A 20,465-nucleotide genomic window follows, 5' to 3' on the forward strand; every position below is an offset into this window, starting at 1 on the left:
CGAGTTATTAATCTTTTGGACATAACATCGAGAGGTTCGATGGCTTCGTAGCAAAATTAAAGAATTTATAGGCAAAATATATCTGCATAGAATTAACCTTATATATCGAATGATATATGGTCCGTTTCTTTCGATCATTTGCTCTTACAACTCGAGTGATTTACTTTCTCGAAAACCTATTCACTTTTTATCATTAAATTTCGTCGAATTTAATTTTTTACTTATTGTAGAGTGTTCGATCGATCAGGATTCAGAGATAGTTTAAAATGCCTAGACAAATAAATTTCTTCCATGAACAGCCTACAACGATTTTCTAAAAGATTATATTAAAACTCGAAACACCAAACAATATTTATGGGAAACCCTTTCGTGACGCTTCCGAGCGACGTTAGCCAGGTGTCCAAAGAGTTTGGTAAAACGATCACCGATGGTCTTTTTATTTTTCGGATGTGTCGGCAATTCGATTTCGTATTCCGTCCGTCCTTCCCTCACCGCGTGCATCGAAGGTTTATGGCTCGTATTTCCTCTTTAACGCCAAAGTTGCTTCGACCGCGGCTGATTCTACTCGCCTTTGTGCCCCTTCGCTGATTCTCCGAACTTCGCTTCGTCCTGTGGCCTACGTTCGCCGGAGAACGAATCGTATCCTGCTTCGTCCTCAAGATGGACATCAAGGATGATCGCCTGTTACGTTCCAATGATTCGTCGTGTTTTACGAATTCTTGGCTTTCGTAATCGTCGCATCGACGTGTCCACGTTTACAGTCACGAATCGTTTCGTAATACGCTTCCACGTCGCTTCTTTCTCCTCCATTTAACCGTGACTGACTGTAAACAGTTTACGAAGTTCACTGCTCGTTTCTTTAATTAACACGTTCATTCTGAATTAAACGATAACACCTAAAACGTATAATTGCACCTCTTTTCACGAGAAACGTCTTCGTCTTAAATATTAGGTCGCTATTTAAATCCTGTGCTAAATTAAATCTTCTATTTATATATATTATTCGGTTTATGATGTCCATCCATGTTGCATTACATCTCTTTTATAAAGATCAAAGTTATTTTAATCTTCGTCCTCCAAACTATTTTTCCTCTGAAGAGATGAAAATCTTTCGACAGCAGTTCTGTCATTGGTGAATTCTTTCTTGATGCCTCTTTAGCACGTTAACTGAAATATCTTACTTCTGCTTTCTGTCGTATTTTCTCCGGAATGTTTTAAAGCACAAAAATATGTGTCGCAGTTATACGCGACACAAACTTCTCAGTCTAATAAAAAATATCCGCGCCTACGTGTGACACTTATAGGGAAGCCCACCTTTACTCGTTCCCTCGACTACGCTTCGATCCGTGTTTCCGTTTCTCTGTTCGATGTTGGGCCACCTTTCGCGGAACTTCCTAATTGAGAGCGTCGTTGGCCAACCAAATTCGCGTATTTGTTCTTGCAATTTGTAGGGTCTCACGGTGCACGCTAATTAAACGTGCCGCGCGACGTTCGGATAAAAATACATGCTCAAGGGTGACGACCTTTATGTCGAGAGACTACAAACCTCTGGAAGTTGTCCGACGAATAAGGAAAAAAAAAAAGAAAAAGATCGTCTGCGAGGAGAGAAAGAAGGGTTGATCTTTGGTCTGTGGCGTCGAATCCGCTCGTCAACGAAGTCGCGAGTTGCAAAAACTCGTTTCGTGGTTCGTTGCGAAGGTTAAAACCGTAACGCTTCTATCTGGGTTGTACGGTGTTCGCCGCGGAGCTGGCCGAGCTTAACATCGGCGAGGCCCCTTGCCAGACCGCAATTACATCCCATAAAGCACGATTGAGACACGGTTCGGCCATTATTCTCCCATACAGGGCCGTACAAAAGGGTCTCGCCGTTTAACGCGCCCCCATACGAGCTCCTTGCTTTCGGAATTTATCTACCTACATGCGTGCGTACACGCATGCCTCTTTCTCTCTATCTTTCTTCGTCTATCGGACGAAACCGAGGGAAATTATTGGAGACCTCGGCATCCAGCCATCCAGAATCGCCGTTTCCTTCGTAATTGTGAACGACATCGTCCTGTTCGTTGTTGCTCGTCTCGATGCGATAGCGTGGAGGGAAGTCAAGGTACTCTTCTTCGAGAGAATCTCCTCGAATATTCCGTTGATTCTCCTGGAAAAATCCAAGGACATAGATGGAACGAGGCTCTGCGCGCTCGAATGCAAATCGCAGCCGGCTTTCGCGTCCATTTCCCTAATCCCGAGCGGCGGTGACACGTTCATGCATTTATGCATTCTTTCTTCGATTCATCTCGCGTAATCGTCGTCGTGGAAAACGGCGGGAAATTTCTAATTCGATCGGGCTGGATGTCTCTAAATCGAGCAAGAATACTGTGCATCGAAGAACCTGAAGAAGGTGAATCAGGAAAGGAAATGGGGCAGCAGGAGACGAACTCGATAAGAACAGGGGTTGAGATCGCGTCTGTCGACGATGAATATGGGCAGGACGAAGAGGACAGCGATCGAAGAAGTCGATCGGGGGGGCAAAAAAAGAAGTGAAACTGGCGAGACCGACTTTCACTCCAAAGACGTAAGTTACGATCTTTCTGGACGCTGGTGTATTTGTTGATATTCGAGGGACAGAGAGAAAAAATGATGCAATCGCTTCATTGAGTAACCGCGCAAGATAAATTACGCCGCGTATGCTATTTGGTCAGCGTGATCGCCCACCTTTTGCCAGTGGAACGCGCCGAATAGCCAGAGGATGGGGTCGTTTCAAAGATAATATTGTCCTTCGACCGGTCCCTTCCACGCTTTTTCTCCCTTTTTTTTCATCCTTTCTTTTAGTTTCTTATTTTGATTCGCCGCAACTTTCCTGGTCGCGCTTAATCGACGAAACTCGAGGCACGTCTGGACGTCGCGCGCGATTGTGCGGCTTCTTAAGACTTTACGAAGCAATTACCGCGCCGCTAATTAGAGCACGAGCGTCGGTATCCGTGGGCAGTCCCATTTTTGCCTACGAGGAGCGCGCGATCCTTCGCGTAATTGCAATTTCGATTGCCGTCGACGATTTCATTCTCCGGCGCGTTCCATTCTGCCTGTGTTTTCCGGCTGGTAAGCCTCGTGACTTAACGCCGCGCGAACGATAAAGTAAAGCGGATCTGAGCGTAAAGAAAAAACGAAGAGGAGGAGGAGAATGGAGTGATTTAGACGGGGGAGGATTTGGTCAGGCCCCACCGGTAGATTTCGGGCGATTTATAAAGCTAACGATTACTAACTGGCTGGCAAGTCACGCGTGTCGAAGCGTTTCAGCCCAAGGTATTAATTATCTGGACTCTCTTGTACGATCGAACCATTGGAAATAGTTGATATAGGGGCTTGCATTTATTATGTATTTAATGGCTAATAAAAGGAACAGAGGGAAAACGACGACGACGCCGACCGAACCTCGCGCGTATTTCAAAGCAACGTAAAAGAAGAAAGTTAAATGCATAGGTATATAGATACTACGAAGCACAATGCGCATAAATGAAAAGAACGAGCGACGTTTTTTTATGTGAATCAATATTACGTGAAATTTTATCGTACGATTAAATATATAGCAGCTTTGAAATGATCGATATCGATAAATTTATGTAATGTATGTAAGAATAAATTTTCTATAAGACAAATCGTCGACTCGCTGATATCGTCGATTTTGATATCCGCGAAACTTCAATTAATCTTTGGAAATGTATCTTTGCATAGTTTGCACATTTTTACACATTTCAATTTCTCGTGAATACATAAAAATCCAATTATTATACAAAAGGACGCTGCAATTCTCGTCGATCGAAAGTCTGCTTGTCGATCAAATATACGAATAAGGCTGAGTAGTCCGGGTTGTCCTCCATCAGGATTCAAGAGAGAGAACGGCCGGGACACGGAGATTTAGGTGCGTCGTTAAATGTCCCGGGCAAGATCAACATTTGCCTTTCTTCTTCCGCGTGTTCCTCTTGCTTCCCTGCAAAGAGAAGGCCATTCGTCCTTTCGTTTCCTTTCGCTAGGACTCCTCCAGGAAATTTTTCTTTCCCCGGGATGGAAAAGAAGTTGCAAGGCGACCCTCGCGCGTCGATCCGCCATATTTACACAGGCTCGACAGTCGAGAACGAGTTCTCGCTAACGAAGACGAAATTTAACGAACATCCAGACCTTCTGCTCCCTTTTTTTCTTCCGAACGGATGATCGAGCTTGCTAATGACCACGAGCTGCTTCCAAGCCGAAGAAACCCTTTCGACGAACCCATCGACGAGCCTTCGATGCTCGCCTGGAACCAGGTTGGCGTGACTGATAATTCTCCGCGAAAATGGTACGCGTTGGCAACCTGCCACCAGCTGGGACGATGTTCAGCGGAATCTTCGCTGTTAAATATCGTCGATGAAATCTTCGAGTCATTCTCTCGAAGCGGTTTAACCTTCCACTGACTTGCAATGATTACCAAAGCAACCGTTTCACGCGTTACCGAGAAATTTCACGAAGAAAGCTTTCTTGCGTACGCTCTTGACCTGTTAACCGGTTCATTCGTTAATCCGAAGCTGCTGTTATATCATAGAATCGAAAAGTATCGTAACAAAGACAAATGCGTTCCTGTTAGATTGGTTTTGGTTCGTGGGAATCTAAGTACTTCTTACACGGAATATAATTTATGTTTAGGAGAAACGATACAAAATGTAAGAAAATAGAGGGTCGTTAAATGAAAAGACTATTACATACAAAAGAGATACCTTTTAGTTATAAACTGTTTCAACGTTTCTGCTGTAATAAATTCCCTCCTTTAAGAGCTCTAATTTCAATATAAAATAATTGAAAACAGCATGTTCAGTTCGAAGATGTAAGTCTGTTAAAACTATCCAATAAGTTGGAGTTTCGCAAAATTTAGGAAACCAGAGTTGCAATTATTATTAACGAGCGATATTTTCGCTCCCTGTAAAAAATAGGAAATTTGTTATATCGTATTTTCTCTCGTAATTTCTTTTTACGTATGTGTTAATCCTATGACAATAATCTGATGAAACGGGATAATGTGGAATTCAACTCAGCGTTGCGCCTAAAGAGTCCTATAGAGAACAGCAAAAGCATTTGGTTTGTGAACGAACCTCCCTCGGAACCAGCCAAAAGAATTCAATCCACGGATTATGGTACCCACTTTATCAAGACCAAGCTCGTGTGCAAATTGGTAGAACGCGAAAAAACCGTGTGGCAAAGCTGGAACATACTTGGAAAGCTCGAGACGGCTGGCCGCGCATCAACCAGGCAGATCGTTCGCTTTGTCCCTCTGTGGCTCGGCCGTTTTTCTCCCTTTCGGTGGCTTTTTTCAGGGCTGATTCTCAGCCACACCCCCGTACGTCAGAGACGTTTTAAACGGAGACCAGACACGCTCGCACAACTCGGTACTTTGGTCCGAGGCCTTTAATTTGGCACGTGTTCCACTCTTGGCTATTGTTGCCATGATTGTTGGGTGGATCACTCTTTCCTCTCGCTCTGTCTGTGCCCGTCTTCCGCCCCCTCTTTCGCCGCTGGTTTTTGCGGTAAACGGCGGATGCTGGTAATGCACCGGCCCGCGTCTGTAGCCCAGTGCATGCCCGGCACGTGTTTCGTTTCTTCGTGGCCGTTTTTCGCGCTGCGGGCGACTTTCCATCGGAACGAAACGTTTCCGACAAGTTGAACGCGTCTCTCCTGCTCGCGATACTCCGAGCATCCGAGGAGCAGCACAGCACGCGAGTCCATCACCGTCGGGAATTTGAAATCGAGAGATCGTTGAACGTTAACCCTCGTTTGGGTCACTGAGTGTTTGGGTAGCTACAGTGGCCACAGACAATGGTACTGACACGTACTCTTATTTTATAACGAAGCGTTTTTCTTATCAGTTTGTATATAGATGTTCCACTTTTATCGTATCAAATTTTTGTAGCCCTTTATGGAAAATTCGGAGGTACAAAAATTTATAAAATATATCTAGTATAATGTATATTTAATAATCAAATTTTTCTACTCGTACGACCGTATGAAAGTAAAATTATCTCAAAAATGTATAGGATACCCGGGTATTTTAATCGTTCAACAGTCGCGAAGATTTTAGTTGAGTGTACAAAAATTGAACAAATTGTTAATTCACTTTAATTGAATTCTCTCAAGGAATCGAGACGATGGTCGAACTTTGTTGCTCGAAGTTTCTTCCTCCGTGTCGTATAGTGGATAATAAATTACAGAATGCCTTTTAATTTAGCGCGCGAATCCTTCACGAAGAAGCATTTGACCCTCGTTGCCCTGTCGGATGCATTCTACTCCAAATCATTCATCGACCCAGCGAGGAATTGCCCAGCCGCTTGACGAATAGCGTGCAGACGATCGAAGTCGAGAGTGGTTCACATTCGACTCGTTTTCGAACCGTGCGACCGAAACTGGGCCACTCATTTACCTTAATAATGCTTGGCTGTTGGTCGACTTTCGTTTTTCACAGCGACTGGTTTTTCGCGACCTTGCTCGCGATTTCGTACGATTAACGGTTTGTGCATCGTTTAGTAATCGAGGTAAAGAAGCCCCTAAATGTTCAATCGACGAAGCCCCCAGAACGAGCGGCCAAAAAGCAACGTCGATGGAATTTAATTTCTAAAGTCAGTGATTAGATTTTATTATTGCTTTATCTATTCTTTCGTTTTAAGTTGCCCTATTTACGTAATCAAGAGAATTTCATATTTTTATTATTTAAAAATAAAATAAAATGTATACTATTCTCTGTTACATAGAGAGAAAAGCTTTTTATATGATTCTAACTTTTACGCTCTGGGTATAACACGATATTCGTATAACGCGTAACGTATTTCCCATATTGCAGAGTTCCATTATAAGTGTGATGCTTACGACAACAACGATCCAGTCTCCCTTAAACGTTAATGAACAATTATCAATACGTTGACTGCGATACGTTAAACGATAATCGTCGATGACCAATCTGTTATTAAAATTTGTAGAACGAATAAAATGAGAGAAATTTCGTGTATTAAAAAATTCTTAACAAATTGAACGACTCGGATACGTCTGTGTGACGCGTATTGTGAGAGAGAAAGTGCGCGAACACGATACAATATCTCGCGAAAATGAAATATTATGTCACGATGTATTTCAATCTATCGCAATATACGTAAACTTCGCGTGACAGTCAACGTGTTTATTAATCATTATACGAACGTGTCTTTAATTCCTATGATTGCAAACTGGGACGAGGAATGATACCGTACGAAAGAAGCCTCGCTCCGCGGATGCGACCCACGAAGAGAACGTACGAGGCCTGTCGGCCAGCAAGATAAAGAGTGGCGCGTATACAAAGAAAACCTGCTGGCACGCAGCGCGTGAGGAAGAACGATGGCGAAATTCCCCGCGAACAGTCTGTAAATTCCAGGCTTTACTGCCTGTCGTCGGTGAAATCGAAGCATATTATTTTAGCGCCGGATGATCCTCAACTCCCGCGCAAGACATGCAAGAGGGCCTAGGGAACGAAGACGACGTCTTTCGTTGCGCCTAGAATAACGTTCGCCGCGAGAGGAATTCCCTTCGAGGAGGAAAGCGATTGAAATGCGTTTTACGAACGACCACGCGGCGAAATATCGACGTGGATAACGTGGACGATGGAAAACGTTTCAGGTCGGATTTCTCGATCGTCTTTATTACTTCCGAAGCTACCAAAGACCGCGTTCCCCTGGAACATTCTTCGATTTAAGGCTTCGGTGGATGCGCTTTCTGACGAACAAAGTATCGGGCTATATCGGTTCTTACGAAAGAAAATACTATTTTCCAGATGTTTCACCAATTTGTTCGAATATCTGATCGTGCAATAGCTGATCTGAGAAATTCTCAATGTGGCAATTGTAAAGAGCAATAACGGCGCCAGCAATTGTGACAAACGAATTCTTGCAAATACATATAGAGTGCATATGCTCGTAGGAATTCGTTCGCTGGATGAAATTCGTCAGAACACATTCATCGTTCGAGCAAGTTTGATTGGCCGCGTCGATCGAATTGGAATAAAATGGGTGTGGGAAAACGAATTTCTTCGACGCACGAAAATAAGCGTTGATGAGATCTAGAAGGGAAGATCGCAGTGAGAACGACAGCGCGTCAAAACGCGCATTCGCTGTAATCATAGCTTTACTCGATAGCGATAAAACGGTAAGGGGAATAAAATCGAATAAAATCTGACAGAGAGGATTCCCATCGCCATGTCTTAACGCGTTAATCGATTCAAAGCAAACCTTTACAACGAAGTGGTTTCGATTTGGTTCGAAGCGTTCACTCCACCCTGGGTCTCTGCCCTTGTTGCATGAAAATAGAGTGTGTTTAGTAGAACGGGGGTGGCGGGCCGTTTTTCCAGCGGGATGGGTTTTCGATTAATCCAGGCTGTGTGCTGGTTTGCAGGAGCTGAAGGAAAGCTTCAATTACGGCTTGTTCTGCCCGCCCGTGAATGGAAAAGCCGGAAAATTCTTGGACGAGGAACGTCGCCTCGGCGATTATCCCTTCAATGGACCCGTCGGCTACTTGGAGGTAAGACACCTTTCTTTACCTTAGTTCTGCTCGCGACAGCGCAGCGTGTTCTTCGCTGACTATTGCTGGCTTAAAGGACAACGACCATATCAAACAGCTGCACGATTTATAAAAGTATTCCAACACATAGTGTAGACAAATTTTAGGTTTATATTACGTACGTTATATAAAACATTTTGCAACTCCATTCATTAATTTAAAATATTACAGTATTACAGTATTTGTAACGAGACACGACTGTCATCGTCGTGATTATATTGGTATTTGAAAATAATGTGAAAATGTACATGAAAGTTGTAAGACATTTACTGCAAACCTATTTAGTTAAAAGCATGGTATACAGCACGAAGAACCGTGTTAAATTTTAAAGATGATTTCGTCGGATATCGAGGCTCGTTAATATAATGAATTAGCTTTATCAAGATCTTAAAGCTTCGAGCTGAGCAGGTTCTTTCATTTTCAACTATGTCGTATTAAAATACTCCTTTGTAATTATAAAATGACATTAAAACCAAAAAGTCAATAACGGCGTACTTGCCGTACAAACTTCGTACAATCTGTATCTATTATTATATAATCATTATTAAAAGAAAAATCCTTCGTGAATGGGTTAAAATATCACTATTTGGTCGAAAATTTTCCCACCTTGTTATACGTACAGCACGAATGAAATAACCAGAAAATAAAATCCACTGAAAAACGTGCAATTTGCATACTAAATATCTACGGTAAATGTTAATAAGGACGTAATATTTATATCGAGGAGTACGTAAGGAAGAGCCTGAGCTAAATGCAGTTGAAAACGACGTAGGATCGCGAAAGGCTGGCGGTCGATTCCGGGGAAGGCCGGACGCTAATAGGTTAATTTGAATTTTCATCCCTGACCTCGGCATTATTCTCGTCGAGGAATAATCGCTGCGAGGGCGGCTGAATGCGAGGCTTAAACGGGCTGGTTCAGGCGCATTGACGCGGTCGAAAAGGTTTCTTCAGCTACGAGATTGGCCGGTTCCATTGACGTCCGGTGCCCGTCAAAGGAAACAAGCAACGAAAGAATGACGAAAGAAGTTTGCTCGGTTACGAAGAACTGCGACTCTTCAATATCAAGGGGTTTGCTCGGGAACCTGGCGATCCGCTATCATCCGTTCTCTCCCTCTATCTTGCGCGCGCGCATGTTTCTCCGCGTCCCTTGGGTCAAGGAGGGACCGCGTGGCTATTTTTTCCCCGTAAGCCTACTTCCTTTTTCACCTGCGAGGTGAGAAACGATCCGCGAGAAAGTAGAAAACATCGGTGGCGACCGGTCGTCAACGACGTCGTCCTCGACAACGAGCAAGAGCGAAAGGTTGCAGTGTGACCGTGAAAAGAAAAGGCGCCACACGCCGTTACGAATTCGTTCCGAGTGCCGGTGTTTCTTGGTTTTTCAACGGGACGATTATTCATACACCATCGATCATGCTCTCGATGAAAAGCCCCACTCGACAGCCATGCGATTACGCGTGTTTTTTCGAAGACCCTGGGACGCGATCCGAAGAGGAACGAAACCCGAAGGTACGTCAGAAGAAACGCAGTGAATCTCGGAGTTAGATCGACTCGAGAAAAAGTGGTATTTCAATTCGAATGCGAGCGGGTAAGCCGTGGAGAGATGGACTACCTTTTTTAACGTCAATTTTTTATGCCTAGAATCGGTAGAATAAATGCACACATTTTTCCTTGTAATACTATATATCGAATACATTTTTAGTAATTTGCTTTAGAAATACGCATATAAAAGACGATAATAGTATCCCAGACAATCCACGGTATAATTTAGTCGAACTATTACATAGATGATAAGATCGAATACGTACAGAACCTTTTCCAAGAGAAACGTGTTTTCGCGTTTATTGTAACAGTTCGACATTTCTGCCAATTAACCGCGGCAATTTTCACGCTCAAATCCTATATCATAGAAAAAGGTAGAGATACAGTTTTTCGCGATACAATTAGTGGAATTTAGCAGTAGACGTTTCCATCAAACGGAGCCATCTTAGGGCTCCCTCGCGTGTTCCATCTTTCCCCGTCTCACCTTCGTTTCATTCGACGAAGAACGGAATAAAATTTCCAGCGCGTCGCACGAGATTTCGTAGTCCTTCGACAGATGGTGAAGACTCGACTTGCATCCAGGAGTCGATGCACCAGGACGGTGACTGTTGAAACGGGGTTTTGCGAAAAACAAATAATCCCGTGGTCGGTTAACGAGATCTGGATCTTGCCCGCGGTTTTCTTGCGTAACCGGATCTAGTTCTCATCTCGGTATTCCTCTTCTTCTTCTTCTTCTTCTTCGTAACTCGTCTCCGTTAACGCGATCGGCTCCAGTGCCGATAGCACGGTTGGTCTCGCCGCGGGGATTCACTTTCTAGGGTAGGTTGGTTGACTCGCGTAACTTCGTCGGCTACTTCTCGAACCTTGCACAAGTTACAAATTACCGAACCGTTCCTCGACCACGATCGAAAAACTCATTCGACGAATACCTTCGTCTCGGTCTCCGCGTTCCCCTTTTTTACACTACTGTGCATAAATATTCGGACACTTCTAAATTATTACGAATACAGTGGCTCGCGAAAGTGTTTGAACATTTTTAGAGACATTTTACGAATATATCAGATGTGTTATAGAAAACATACAAAGATTTCATTGGCACCATTAGGAAATTCGATTATCATAATTATATCGATCAAGTTTGAAAGAAAGGAGGATGTATATTGAAGCTACAAGATGTTTAGTGCGAGTACCGTATATTTCACTACGGGAATCATAGGAATATTTAAACAGTCAGTTAGCCATTATTTCGTTATAACTTTTAAAAAGATAGAAAAGATCTTTTGACCGAATTGCACCAGGTGTTCGAATACTTGTGCATGAGAACGTATGTACTTACGCGTATTCACGTCTGGCTCGTGAATTTCTCATAGAAAATTCGTACTACGTAGCGGTATCGCCTTTGTAGTATCGCAGCAAAGGAACACGGGTTCAAGCTGAACGCGAGCCGAGTGTACTTTTGATTGTTGCATAATTAATGCGCTCTATCCGAGGTTAATTAAACGGTAAGAGTTTTACGTCGGGCGAAAAAAGATTCCACCTGGCTTCGAGATCTTTTTCCACCGAGCGACCTTGAGCCAGTCGGACAGCAAAGATTTTCAGCTCGTCCATTTCGCGAAATATTTCAACGTCGAGGTGGATGATGTAGATAAAGTGCGAACGTCCGAAGATGGTACGCGCCGGCTTGTTTTACTTTTTCTGCTTGCCGTTGGCTTAAGTTGCGCGCAATAATGCGGCCGCCATATAGGACCTGGATAGAAATAAATACGCGGGGTTAGACAGACCCATAGATCACTTGTATTCGGTACCATCGGTGTTCGCCACGATGTTCTTTTTTATTTTTTTTTTCTTTTTTCTTTTTCTTTTACGTGTGTGTTCCTTGCACTCATCGATCGCACGAACCGAACGAGCGAACGTACGCTCGATCTCGTCACGCGAGATTCACTTTCAGGAACGAGCTGGCTTACAAACGAGCTGCAACTACCTGCGTCTCGCGAGAAAAACTTAGCCGTGACTATTAATTTTCACGCCTCGCTGTTTCCTCGAGGACGATTCAATTTTCGAAATCGCTGCGCTTCGTTAGCAGCGAATCTTGGCGAATCCGAGCATTGTTTTCCAACGACGAATCTCCTTCGTGATATTACAGCGAGGCAATTAACGAGACCTTCGTCCGTTGCTTTCTTCGGCGAAGTACGCGATTACACGCGTATCGAGCCAAGAAGCAAGATGCGATAGCACGTCGCGTAATTAGACGCGCGCCAAAAAGGCTCGTAATAAAACTGTTGCCTGTGTAATAACGTGATTAACCGTCATCGAGTAAGCAGTCCGAGTGACGGTGCAATTCAACGCGCGGAAAAGAGGAAAAGTCGCGGACAAGGTAGCCGACGTTGGATACGCACGTAACCCTAGTTGAAGGAACGCGACCATTAAATACGCCAAGGATGTCTTTGCATGCGAATGCAATCGTTTACCACACGACTGGTGGCACCTCGCTTGCTTCGTTCGTAGCTCAAAGTTTACCGACAAGCTTCTCTCTCCGTTATACGCGCAAAGATAGATAATCGTTAATCGTACAGTAACGTCTAATTTGTAAAAAGTTGTACGACAGGAAGTAAAAAATTCGTTGATCAAAGGCGGTTGGGCTTTTGTAATATGACGGTACATTCGTTATTTTCGTAGCGGCCTATCTCTAATTTACATTGCAACTCCGGTTCCCTGGATAATCATAATTGCTGCTAACGGTAGTCATTAACGCGGTCGTAGCTGCGATATTGCCTATCCGTCAGTAATCTAACGCTGTGAAGCACGACGCCTCCGATAATTACAAAGAAGCTGTAACCACCAGGAAGCGACAGGGTGAATCCCCCATTAAGCCGAGATAATTTTATACGTTTTGTCCTCGGTATTTTCCGGCTAAGTCTATCCTCGAGGAAAAACAACGTGCGTATTTCGCGACCATCGAGCAAGAACGGTGTTGAAAAAACGCCTAAAACACCTCTGGACGTGCGACAGCTGATTAAACAGCATGGTATAATCGCTATACGCGCTTGATAATTAATTATATTTTCTGACCGATTTAAATCTATGGCCAGTTACAATATGACTTAAGATTTAACTTAGAATTTTGTAATTCGCAGCTCAAGTACAAAAGACGAGTATACAAGATGCTGCATCTCGACGAGAAACAGCTGAAGGCAATGCACACGAGAACGAACTTGCGAAGGTTACTGGAATACGTGGCAAACAGCCAGGTCGAGAAGATCGCCAAGATGTGCAGCAAGGGTCTGGATCCTAATTTCCACTGCCAGGAAACCGGAGGTAAAACCGATTACGAGTTTCTTTCTCGGTTGAATTTGTGGCACTGATCCGGCAAACGTTCTACCGTAGTTCCCGAAAAAGCTCGATTTCATTTAGATAAAAGCTTCGTGGCGAGCTAATTCATGCAAGGAGGAAAAGTTCTCGCTGAAACGTCGGATATAACTGTATTCGACTATGTAGCCAGCTATTTCTCGTTTGGCTAATCACAGACTCGCAACCACGCGTTTGCTTTCTGTCGCCTCGAGACAACATGCCGACCTTGAGGCCGCGTCAGTGATCATCGGATTTCCTCGTGTCCATCAGAATCTTCCACGCGTTAGAAATCCTCGTCGATGTACCGCGAGTGATCTGACGCGAAAATTTGCCTGCTTTTGCAGAAACTCCGTTGACCTTGGCCACGACCCTGAAGAAGCCTTCGAAGGTCATAATAGCGCTGGTGAACGGCGGCGCGCTGTTGGATTATCGAACGAAAGAGGGTCTGACGGCAATGCACCGCGCTGTCGAACGAAACAGCTTGGAGGCAGTGAAAACACTGCTCGAGCTTGGCGCCAGCCCCAATTACAAGGACACCAAAGGATTGACGCCGCTCTATTACAGCGTCATATACAAGACCGACCCGATGCTCTGCGAAACGCTGCTTCATGACCACGCGACGATCGGCGCCCAGGATTTGCAGGGATGGCAGGAAGTGCACCAGGTCTCGTAACAATTTTTTCTTTTTCTTTTGTACCACTATAACACTTCCTAAAGCACTGTTCGTTTAAGCTGCGTCCTCGCCTAAGCAACAACGGGAAACTCTTTGTCGTCTATCATTGTCGCATGTTTGGAACGATAACCAACAAATATCGACTTGTAGAAACATTTCTCATACCGAGCGAGGGATATCTGGTGTTTGCTTCGATTTCAAAATGGTAGTTTTTCCTAGCAAAAATTGTCCACACACGGTTTCGTCGTGAAACGTTTGTTTCCACCAGAATGTGTTTCGTTTTACTCTGATCTTTACCGCTCTGATTGGAAACAAACAACAAGCGACTTCTGTTACGAGAAACAGTAACACGAAAAATGGTGGAAAAACATTGGACAATAAACCGGTAACTTTTTCAAAATACACGAAACATCGACCGAAAGTTACTGTTTGTTGCTTGGAGTAAGGACGCAGCTTTAGACTAGACGTATCTATCTCGAGCAGCACGTGGTAAGGTTTGAAGGACAAGTTAAGGGAACGTAGGAAAAGTACGGTTTAATTATAATCGCGTCCCCTTCGATAATCGATACTTGGTGTGGTGTTCGCAGGCCTGCCGCAACAACCTGGTCCAACACCTGGATCACTTGCTTTTTTACGGCGCCGACATGAACGCGCGTAACGCATCTGGTAATACACCGTTGCACGTTTGCGCAGTGAACAACACGGACTCCTCTTGCATACGCCAGTTGCTGTTCAGAGGCGCGCAGAAGGACAGTCTAAATTACGCGAACCAGACGCCTTACCAGGTCGCCGTGATCGCCGGGAACATGGAACTGGCCGAGGTCATTAAGAACTATCAGCCGGAGGAAGTTGGTGAGTGCGAATCACACTGACAGATAGGCGAACCTCGTCGAAGATTCGACGTGATTAGGGGAAGAAGGAACTGTCGGCGAGACAATTTTCCTTTTGTCGTTCTTTCAAGCAACAGAGAAAAGATGAAACCGAACCTCCCCTCCACGCGACCGCTGGTCGATCAGTTGATCGATTAATTTTCTACATTTTGATCGTGCCATGCGATAGCCGATTCTTAATAGGTAGACAACATTCAGGGAATCGACAACGATCACGAAAAATTCGTGATTCGGAGAATTCGATGAGTGTGTTTCACAATCCTTTTGAATCGTTCGACGACATCGTTTCGCACTCGAGATTACGGACAACTCGAGTTGTACAACGTATACACGACGTAACACGTCCGTTGACAGACGATGAGTAGCTACGCGAAACGCTTATCTGATAAAGCGCGGACTTCGTATCGACCGTCCGGGAATTTTTTAAACATAGAGCACGTCACGAATTTAGCCTGGCATGTGCATGTACGTAGAACGCTTCACCTTTTTTCTTTACCTGTCTACTAAGAGACAAACACGCTTCAGCGCTTGCTCGTAGCGTAGCGAAGAGTAGCTAGTGAACCATAGACTAGTCTAACGATGTAAATATATAACATACAAATATATATTTACGTATACATAATTGTGCGTGTATCTGTGTCTGTGCTGTATGACAAAAGTACATGAAATTGTAACAGTCTAATGGGATCTTTGGTGGTGATGGTCTTGTAAGACGTCGAGTATGTTTGTAACGATATAACGAAAAGTAACGACTAAAGTTTGACTGCTTTTGAGTAATTACTAACGATGCCGTATCTTTTGGTCTCGTCGTAGAGCGACTTCGCTGTTGTCGGATCTACCGAGATTGCTTTTGAAAATCGTACAAATACGGAGAAATCGAACTCCGCTGTTGACAAAACGGATATCGAACGTTCGATTGGCAAGTCCGACAATGGCGAAATCGTGAGAACAAGTTGACTAGTAATGTTTGGTAGTTTCGGCGTACTTTGTGAGTATACGTACGTGTGTCGTCGTGGGCCATTGGAATTTCCTTGGAGTAAAATGGAAAAAGCGAAGCTGTTTCCAGTCGATGTTTCCGAGAAGTCCGACGGCCCGTTGACGGCAACCTCGAAATCACCGGTGCACATGTGCTGTGTCTGTCTAACAAAAAAAAAAAGGAAGTACGAAAGTACGATGCGGATATATCTCAATGGCACCTTTACAACCTCGGACACATTGTATCGTACAAAACAGATACAAGCAACCGCGGTCGAATGCGTGATTCCTGCGTGTGCTTTTCACCGCTTTCTTGTATACAGAGACTAACGATGATAACGTTATCCGATCGTCGTTGTTCCTTATAACACGTGACATAACGTAAATTACATGCCGTCGAGCAATGCCGAGTATTTAACAATTTGTGTAGGTGCGCGTGTGTGCGTGCGTGTGTGCCGTCGGCAGCTTGTAAGTCCGCTTGAAAATTCTGTGAAAACGAAACGCGCGCGGCGAAAGGTCGCGAACGTCCAATCGAATCGCTCGCTTGTTTGAAAAACATGGAACGATGCACGGGAAACGCATCGTAGCAAAAAGCACGCTCGAAAAGAGAGAGAAAGCATTTCGTAAGATCGAAAGAAATATTGTTTGCCAGGGATTCGGGATTCAGGGAAATCGTGTTTGGAAAGGGACACGCGCGTGTCAGATCACACACACACACATTGGACTCGTGAGCGAGAACACAGAAAGATGATAATATCGGGAGAGAAAAAGTGACAAAGAGACGATCTCGCTCCAAAGGAAGACGAATACCTTCGGAGAGCGGCGTCTACTTGTAAGGCTAAGTAATCCTTTCTTTACTTAACCTTGCAACCCTCGATTTTCCAGTACCGTTTAAAGGGCCGCCACGCTACAACCCGAAACGACGGTCGGTGGCCTTCGGCGGCACGTCAACGATGACCACGAGCTGCTCGGCCAGTAACTTGGGCACCCTCACCAGGATACCTTCCGCGGAACAACAGCACGGATCTGGTGGAAGTTTGACCGGTTCCGGAGGAGGTAGCCTCACCAGAACAATCTCAGTGGAGCAGTACACGGCGAGCGTCAACGCGGTCACGAGAGTACCGTCCGCCGAGCAATACGCGACCGGCAACCTGACCAGAGTACCGTCCACGGAACAACAGTATCCATCCACCGGCACCCTGAACAGAGTACCGTCCTCGGAACAATATGCCAGCCCTATCGCGACCGCGACCGGTACCACCACCGTAACCAGGATGTCTTCCGGAGAGCAATACTCCGCGACCTCCGGTACGCTCACCAGAGTACCGTCCACAGAGCAATATCCAACCGGTACGCTCACCAGAGTACCGTCCGCCGAGCAGTACGCGAACAGTATCGCGAGGACGGCGGACACCCATCACGCCGCCCTCGCCAGAGTACCGTCCATCGAAGCAACCAGAAACGAGCTACAGAGAATACCGTCCGAGCAGCACGTTGCCGCTAGATCCGCCGAGCAGAACGGTCATCGGATTACTTCGGACTACCAGAGCCCCAATTCGCTGAGGGATCCTAACGCGAGGTAAGCATAAACTGTCTTTGCGATCTCTCTTGCGAACTCGGCTGCTCTCGAAATCGGGATTTCCTTGTTACTCCTCTTGTCCCTTCTTATCCTCCGTGCTGTTCACTCGAATCTCCAACATCTCTTCTCTTTGATTAATCCGACCGATCAAGGTAGAGATTTCTTGCCGCATTCTTTACGAAGCCAGGGCGTCTGCTCTTATCTTTGATTCGATATCGATATAACCTCACACGTGTTTCCAACAGGCTGTATTCCGATACTAACCTTCGCGACGAATTCAATCGATTGTACGTTGTTCGGGTGGCGGAGAACCCGCGTGTTCATCCGCGCGTTCGGGAATTAACCGATCGCGCGTTAAAGCAAAGACAATTTACGCTAATCTCGTGAGATTTAATCGAACATAAGGTCGAACGTAGTTACGTTCGACTCCTATACGAGTTCCGCCTCCATTTCAAGATTACCAGCCACCGCGGAGAACTATCAGAACGTAAGAATGGAGGGACTGACGAGGCTGCAAGAACACCGGCTCGAGCTTCAACACCGTCTTGACATGCACAGAACGATGGAGATGCCGCCGTCGCCGTCACCGAGCAGCAGGAGTCTAGCTCCTTTCAGCTCGGCTAGCTCGAGCCTCTCCGAAGGCAGCAATCAACCGTCCGGTGAAGATTCCGCCAGCATCGTCACAGGTATACACACACAGGTTTATTTTCCTCGACTTTTGCCTCTCTCGGTCGCGACCAGAGCGACCAGAATGCGATTCTACGGAAGCTCGCGTGCTCGCAACCTTCGTCGTTCAAGAGATTTCGTGAGATCTAGCCTCCGTATATGCGTTTGGGACACGACAAGTGATCCCCTGATGCGACACGGAGAGAAAGGTACAGAGAGAAAGAGAGGGAGAGAGAAAAAAGAGAAAGCGAGAAACACGATCAAGTGTATTTGTATATTTGGCGTGACTCGAACGTCGAACCATCACCATCAGAAATGGTACGCGATGCCAGACAGGCTAACTTTGCCGAGTCTGTTCCACGCGGTGCTATGACGTTTCTCGAGACGATGACGAAACAACACGCGAGATACGACTATCTGTGTCTCGATGGATGTAACATCGGCGATCTAGACATTCCACGCCACGAAACTCTCTCTACATACACGTATTTACTCGTTAGGAAATTTCAAAAGAGCGGATATACCGTTTTAGCGTTAAGCTGGCGCTTTCTACTTTCCGTTAACAAATCTAGCGTTGCATGACGTTCAGCCGGTCTAAGAATCCGATCGAGCCAATGGAACGATGAAAAGCTCAAACGACCATGCTTGTTTTCGTAAATTTTTTAGACAAGAGTCTCGGCGATACAGCCTCCGACGTGATTAGCGACAGTTCCGGGGTCGGAACCTCACAGTCGGACACTACCAATTCCCTCTCGATCCCAGGTACCACGGTCGTTTGCGTCGAGAGCTACAACAGCGGAATTCTAGGCCATCTGAATATCAATCAGGGAGATATCTTGGAAGGTACAGACTATAATTATCTTCTCTATCGCTCTTTATTTATTTGATCAAGGCTCGCGTTTATCGCGTTTCCGATAACGGAACGAACGCTGTTCGTTGATTTTTATTTCGTAAGTATGCACATTTTTTGTTTACGAGTTTGTGGACTTTGGTAGATTCGTATTTCTTTTTTTCGTTATAATAGTTGATTGGGATTACTTTCGACACGGCGGCTGATTCTACGAACCTAGATTAAGCGAATTTTAATTTTAATAATTTAGTTATAGTCGTTTGTAAATGATGTGCCGTATTCTATATACGTTTTGTAATATAACGTTACGTTTTATATGTTTTTCTTATAAGCTGGGAAAAAGTAAAATTGCCCGAACAACAGTCGCATGGTGGTGGAAATATCTTGGACCTTTGTTAATTGTTTCCTCTCAAATATCTCATCGATGGTGCATTCAAATGAAATACACCGACTCATCGGATAATCAACCAGTTTTATATCTTTTCTGATATTCTTGCAAGGAAGATGTAACACGCTAAAATTTCAAGCCAATCTCGTCGAAACCAAATACCTTTATTACTTAGTCGATAATTTCTAAAATTAGAAGGTTAAAATACGCCGGTAGTGAGTTGTATCTTTCATTTTTGAATTTTTAACAGTCACCGGAGCGACCGACTGTGGTCTTCTCGAAGGAGTTCTTCGGGGACAGGGTACGGGTCTGTTTCCGGCGCACTGCGTACAAGAAGTCAGGCTCCGTCACACGAACATTCCACTGGGTCCTCAGCCTGCCAGAGATGGCCGGAACAGAGTATTGGGCCGTAGAGAATCTCAACATAAGTATTTCGCTACTGCTCCTAGACTGAAGAAACCGTGAGTCACTTACGTATATTACTTTATATTACATCTTACATTATCATCCTACATTATCATCTTACATTATCATGCATCCTACACAGACGTATAATAATAACAGTTAGATCGGACATTTTTACAAGCTAGAGAGGCGTCCGTTAGAGCGAATATCTTCGAATATCCTCGAGCCTGTCGTAGCCTTGAGTGCTAACGGAAACGACGCTGGTTTAATCCACCGAGTAACCGTTATTCAATTCGTTGATCTTCAGAGTTACGTCTGAACCTCGTACCGTGGTACTGCATCGCTCGAGAAAAGGTTTCGGCTTCGTATTGCGGGGCGCCAAGGCAACCTCGCCTCTAATGGAACTGACGCCGTCGGCCAGGTATCCCGCCTTGCAGTACTTGGACGACGTCGATCAAGGAGGAGTGGCCGACCTAGCTGGCCTCCGAAAAGGAGACTATCTTATCCAAGTAAGTAACAAGTAGCGAAGCAGTTCGAATCGCTTCGTACTGTATACGAAAAAT

The 20,465-nt window shown here is 44.9% G+C and overlaps 1 protein-coding gene across 13 annotated transcripts in view; it reads left to right on the forward strand.

Annotated features, from left to right (window-relative positions):
* The window catches only part of LOC126918873 (SH3 and multiple ankyrin repeat domains protein 2), a 175,873-nt gene that overhangs the window by 148,557 nt on the left and 6,851 nt on the right, over nucleotides 1-20,465 (forward strand). For 10 of the 13 annotated variants that reach the window (XM_050727334.1, XM_050727333.1, XM_050727343.1 and 7 more), the window contains 9 exons: nucleotides 8,425-8,550; nucleotides 13,263-13,443; nucleotides 13,821-14,140; nucleotides 14,737-15,001; nucleotides 16,900-17,593; nucleotides 18,050-18,279; nucleotides 18,926-19,102; nucleotides 19,748-19,958; nucleotides 20,210-20,411. In XM_050727334.1, coding sequence (XP_050583291.1) covers nucleotides 8,425-8,550; nucleotides 13,263-13,443; nucleotides 13,821-14,140; nucleotides 14,737-15,001; nucleotides 16,900-17,593; nucleotides 18,050-18,279; nucleotides 18,926-19,102; nucleotides 19,748-19,958; nucleotides 20,210-20,411 — 2,406 coding nt within the window. Of the gene's footprint in view, nucleotides 1-8,424; nucleotides 8,551-9,797; nucleotides 10,096-13,262; nucleotides 13,444-13,820; nucleotides 14,141-14,736; nucleotides 15,002-16,899; nucleotides 17,594-18,049; nucleotides 18,280-18,925; nucleotides 19,103-19,747; nucleotides 19,959-20,209; nucleotides 20,412-20,465 lie in introns of those variants that run through there. The other 3 variants (XM_050727345.1, XM_050727346.1, XM_050727344.1) reach the window with 2 other exon arrangements.

The sequence above is a fragment of the Bombus affinis genome, chromosome 7 (assembly GCF_024516045.1).
Source record: "Bombus affinis isolate iyBomAffi1 chromosome 7, iyBomAffi1.2, whole genome shotgun sequence".
Classification (NCBI taxonomy): Eukaryota; Metazoa; Arthropoda; class Insecta; order Hymenoptera; family Apidae; genus Bombus; species Bombus affinis.